This window comes from Danaus plexippus, chromosome 12 (genome assembly GCF_018135715.1).
Source record: "Danaus plexippus chromosome 12, MEX_DaPlex, whole genome shotgun sequence".
Lineage (NCBI taxonomy): Eukaryota > Metazoa > Arthropoda > Insecta > Lepidoptera > Nymphalidae > Danaus > Danaus plexippus.
The window spans coordinates 6,917,816-6,922,215 of NC_083545.1; the positions used below are offsets into that span (position 1 = coordinate 6,917,816).

General features: G+C 30.7%; 1 protein-coding gene across 1 annotated transcript; it reads left to right on the plus strand.

The window, feature by feature from the left end:
* The first annotated feature begins 729 nt into the window (after window positions 1-729).
* LOC116772640 (NADH dehydrogenase [ubiquinone] flavoprotein 2, mitochondrial) lies at window positions 730-3,546 on the plus strand. The gene is made up of 7 exons (XM_032664883.2): window positions 730-877; window positions 999-1,124; window positions 1,441-1,631; window positions 1,740-1,887; window positions 2,181-2,240; window positions 2,625-2,701; window positions 3,396-3,546. Exons 1-7 carry the CDS (start codon window positions 842-844, stop codon window positions 3,490-3,492), a joined length of 735 nt encoding a protein of 244 aa, XP_032520774.2. The 5' UTR covers window positions 730-841; the 3' UTR covers window positions 3,493-3,546.
* Window positions 3,547-4,400: the final 854 nt, after the last annotated feature.

Sequence of the window (4,400 nt, forward strand, 5' to 3'; positions counted from 1 at the left end):
AAAAGTAACATTATTGCCTGCAACCAAGTGCGGCAGTCGCTATAACAACCACATCGTTGTTTTGCCAATTCTGTCTATTCTAGTTTATTTAGCTTTTTTCTAGGCGTAGGCATGTGCAGGCAGATATACCTTTTATGGGCTCCGGTTTAACGTTTAGAAGCAAAAGCCAATAGCGTTTTATTAAGAGGCACGTTATGGTAGGTTTTTTAAAAAATAAGTTTTTTATTGGCATTACTTGTATACCAGAAATGGAAATATGGAGCATATAAAAGCATTTTTCGGGCGTATTTCAAATTTAAATTTATTTTTTCATTTCATATTATTAATTAAAAGTATGGTATTGCAAATCTTTTTAGACTTTTAAATATAAATAAATACTATAGGTATGTTTACGACACATATTTTATAAAAGGCTGATGAAAATGAAATTCGAATATAATAATACTTTTTTTACGTTTCGGTACAAAATAAATAGGTTTTCTTAATCTTTAAAAGAAATTGTAATATAATAAAACCATCCACTTTAAAGAATCAAGAAAGCCGATGAGAAACTACATTGCTATGAAAAACCTTGAGGCGTAGGCAAAATAATGTAAAATAGAAATATATATTTACCAAAATGATAAAGTATTTAATCATTTAATTATTGCTATAGAACGTCTCAAACCTGTTTATAATTAAATGATTACAAATAAAAAAATAAAACTTACTTAAAGATAATAAACAATATCAACTTTATAGTCTGTGGCTTTTGCGTTACGTTTCTGAACGAAGACTAGATCGTGAGGGTTGTTCGCGAACAGGGATTCGCAATATTAAGGAGTAAATATTATAAATAAAAATGTTATCCAGCTTAAGGTCTGGAGTGAAGGGCTTGGTGGGTTTTATAAATATGTCATTGATCTTAAATAAAACTCTAAATGATAATAATTAACGCATTACATAATATTGCAATGACATTTGTTTTGAAAACGTGAATAGTTTGTGATTTTTTTCAGTGGAGGACATCAGCAAGAAGTCTTCAAACAACAGCAAAATTGCAGCATGATAGTTTATTTGTGCACCGTGACACACCCGAGGACAACCCTAGTATACCCTTTGAATTTACGCCTGAAAACCAAAAGGTAGTTGTGACGTGCATTTGTTTAGAACTTTAACTTTTTTATAGATATATTGCGATTTGAAAAAAGAATTTCATTAAAATTTCGTTTTCTAAAACATAACATGACTTTTTGCAACTATATATACTTTCATTATAAAGTTTGAAATATTCTCACCTCTAACAGATTTTAACTATTAGTGTTCACTTTTGAATACTTATTATTATGATTTTTTTTATGAACATTATAAAATTAAAATATCATTGCTAGTTTATATATATTACCAACATACATAGTGCTCTACAATCATTATAATTTTCTTACATATGCTAATTCACAGCGAGCTGATGCTCTTCTAGAAATTTATCCCGAGGGCCACAAGAGGGCAGCAATGATCCCGCTTTTGGATCTTGCTCAGCGTCAGAATGGTGGCTGGCTACCAATATCAGCCATGCATAAGGTTGCTGAACTACTGAACCTACCTCGTATGAGAGTGTATGAAGTTGCCACCTTTTACACCATGTTTATAAGGTATATGGAATTTCTATAAAAGTCGATTTAGTGGTAGAATAATATTTTCATTCAGTATATCAGCGACCGAAATAAACTTTAAAGAACATAAAATAAATAACATTTCAGGCGTCCAATTGGTAAATATCATATTCAAGTATGCACAACTACACCATGTTGGTTAAGGGGTTCTGATATAGTATTGAATGCCATCAAGGAAGCCGCCGGTTGTGAGGTCGGAGGGAACAGTCCCTGCGGCAAGTTTTCTATATCAGAGGTGATTTTTAACTGAATTTATGAATATATAATTTGTATAATTATCAAATCGCTAGTAATTGTAAATTACTTAAAATATGATTTGTAATCTTATAATCATATTCCTATTTTACTAAATGGTAGGCTAATTAAATTAAAATTGAATAATATATGTTTCAAATAATACATATAATAGTAATAAAAAAATATATTTATCATTCTGTACACATTTTAATTGTCTGTGTGTGAGTTTTAACATTCACATTTATAATATACAATAAATACATTCAATAATTTATTCTTGAACATTTCCAGGTTGAATGTCTTGGTGCATGTGTCAATGCTCCAATGATCCAAGTCAATGACGATTACTATGTAAGTATCGCAAAATATGACCTCATTAACATAATGATGGGTACGAAACCTCTCAGCATTCCATTGATTCACTGTGAGGCTGCCGCTTCCATGGCATTGCAAGGACAGGAGCTTCAGCAGTGTCTGGGATTTATAGCCCAGGTGTAGACTTAAGGGGTCCCTATCTAACAGGCACTAAATGCTCACTTCCACCATCCAAGCTCCTTTCTCTACCTAACCAAATTTGAAAACATAATTTAATGATTATCTGACTTCAAAAGAAGAGCAGCTCATCAATTACGGTTTACATTAATTTAATTATTGTGTGTAGATAAAAAAAAATCTTGATAACACTAAAACAAATGGTACATTATGTAAACAATTCTATATTATTCTTACTTTCAGGAAGACTTGACAGTTGAAGACTCGAAGGAAATTATTAATAAACTAAAGAAGGATGAGAAACCGAAACCTGGGCCGAGGTATATGTTTTAATGTGTTGAGAACTGTGTTGGGTATAACATGATGCCTAATGGACCCTTGCACTATTCCCCATGAAATTATCCCCATCCTGCCCCCCATATTACACAATTTCCTGGTTACTCTATAAAAATGTTCTTTTCTGCTCCTTACAATTACCCTTAACTATGCATATATATTCTTTTAATTTCTTTGGTATGTGTTATTTTATTAGATTTTTCTCACAATCTTGCAATCGACTTTCATATCAAGACATATGTAATTAAATTTTAAACTTTGTCCTTGCCTCATTATAGAGATACAAAAATATATATTTTTTTAAATCATTTCATACTGAGTTGACAATAGAGAACTCTGTTAAATTAGGTTATTCTGTTAACTTGCAAGCTGCATCTTCTCATGCAGACTTTTTCATAAAATTATCAAAATTTTGTTAGTTTTTTACAACAACCTGTTCTACAATCGTCTTAGTTGCCACCCTATTGTGATTTAAGATATTTTTATTAAAGTAAGTTTGAAGGTCTTCATCAAAACAGTTTGGAAAAATTGTCCCTATTTTCTGTATACTTAAAGTACTCTCTCGTTTCGGTGTATGACAAACTAAAGCTTTGAATCAATTTTATTATTTTATACATAGAATGCAGTACTTTCTAAGTAAATAATTAATCTAACATAATATTGGCACCTATTATTCAGATCTGGCCGATACGCTTCTGAACCCCTCGGAGGTTTGACCTCGCTCACCGAACAACCGACCGGACCTGGCTTCGGATTGCAGGATTCACTTAAATAAATATATATAATGTATAAAAATATTTAAATAAATCATGTTAGATCGTTGTATTAATTTAATCTCCTTACTTTGATAACTGTAGCTGAATGCATTTATGTTTTTGTTAAACTAAGTATAAAAGAAAGTGTGTGTTTGTATGTTAACATTTCAAAAACTACAAAATTGAATGACAGCACAATTATATATGACAGAGTTTTATTTGATGCTGAAATCAAGTTAACGGCAATAGACAAGGGCACAATATACTTATTAGCTAATGTGGAATGAGTAATATAAGTCACTAAGTGTAATCTCCACATTTTTTGGTAAGAATGAAAACCCAGGCTTTTATGAGTACTTTTCTGGTACTTCAACGATGGAATTGTGCTGAAAGGAAAAATGTACCGCTTCTAAATTTAAAATTTGACACTAATAAAATAGTCTAATTGTAAGATGTCAAGCACATACTATAGGGCGTAGTTAGACTTGAGAGGTGGAGATTACAATACACTGCTGATAAAGTAGTTTGGGAATATCATAAAAAACTGAAAAAATCGTAAATCTGATCAATACAAAATATCATATAGGCCTCCCGAGTTTCCCATTAATACGGTTATGTATATTATAAACCAAACAAGAGTTTTTTATTAAACAAAAATATAACTTAAGTCATGTAGACATTATTATTAGCGGTCTGGAGTAATTTTAGTTTCGTAAAACTTTTTTAGTACTTACTATTTACCTACCTACCTAAATTATAACCATGTTAAATATTTTCCTGAAAGAAATACGAAAATATTTATTTCAGTAATTAATGAATCTGTTATCGTGAGTGCGTCATAATAAGATAAAATTTTACGTTTCAATTGATAACGGAAACACGTTATTAGAGCCAATAGTATTATAAAATATTCATAGTCCTCAATACA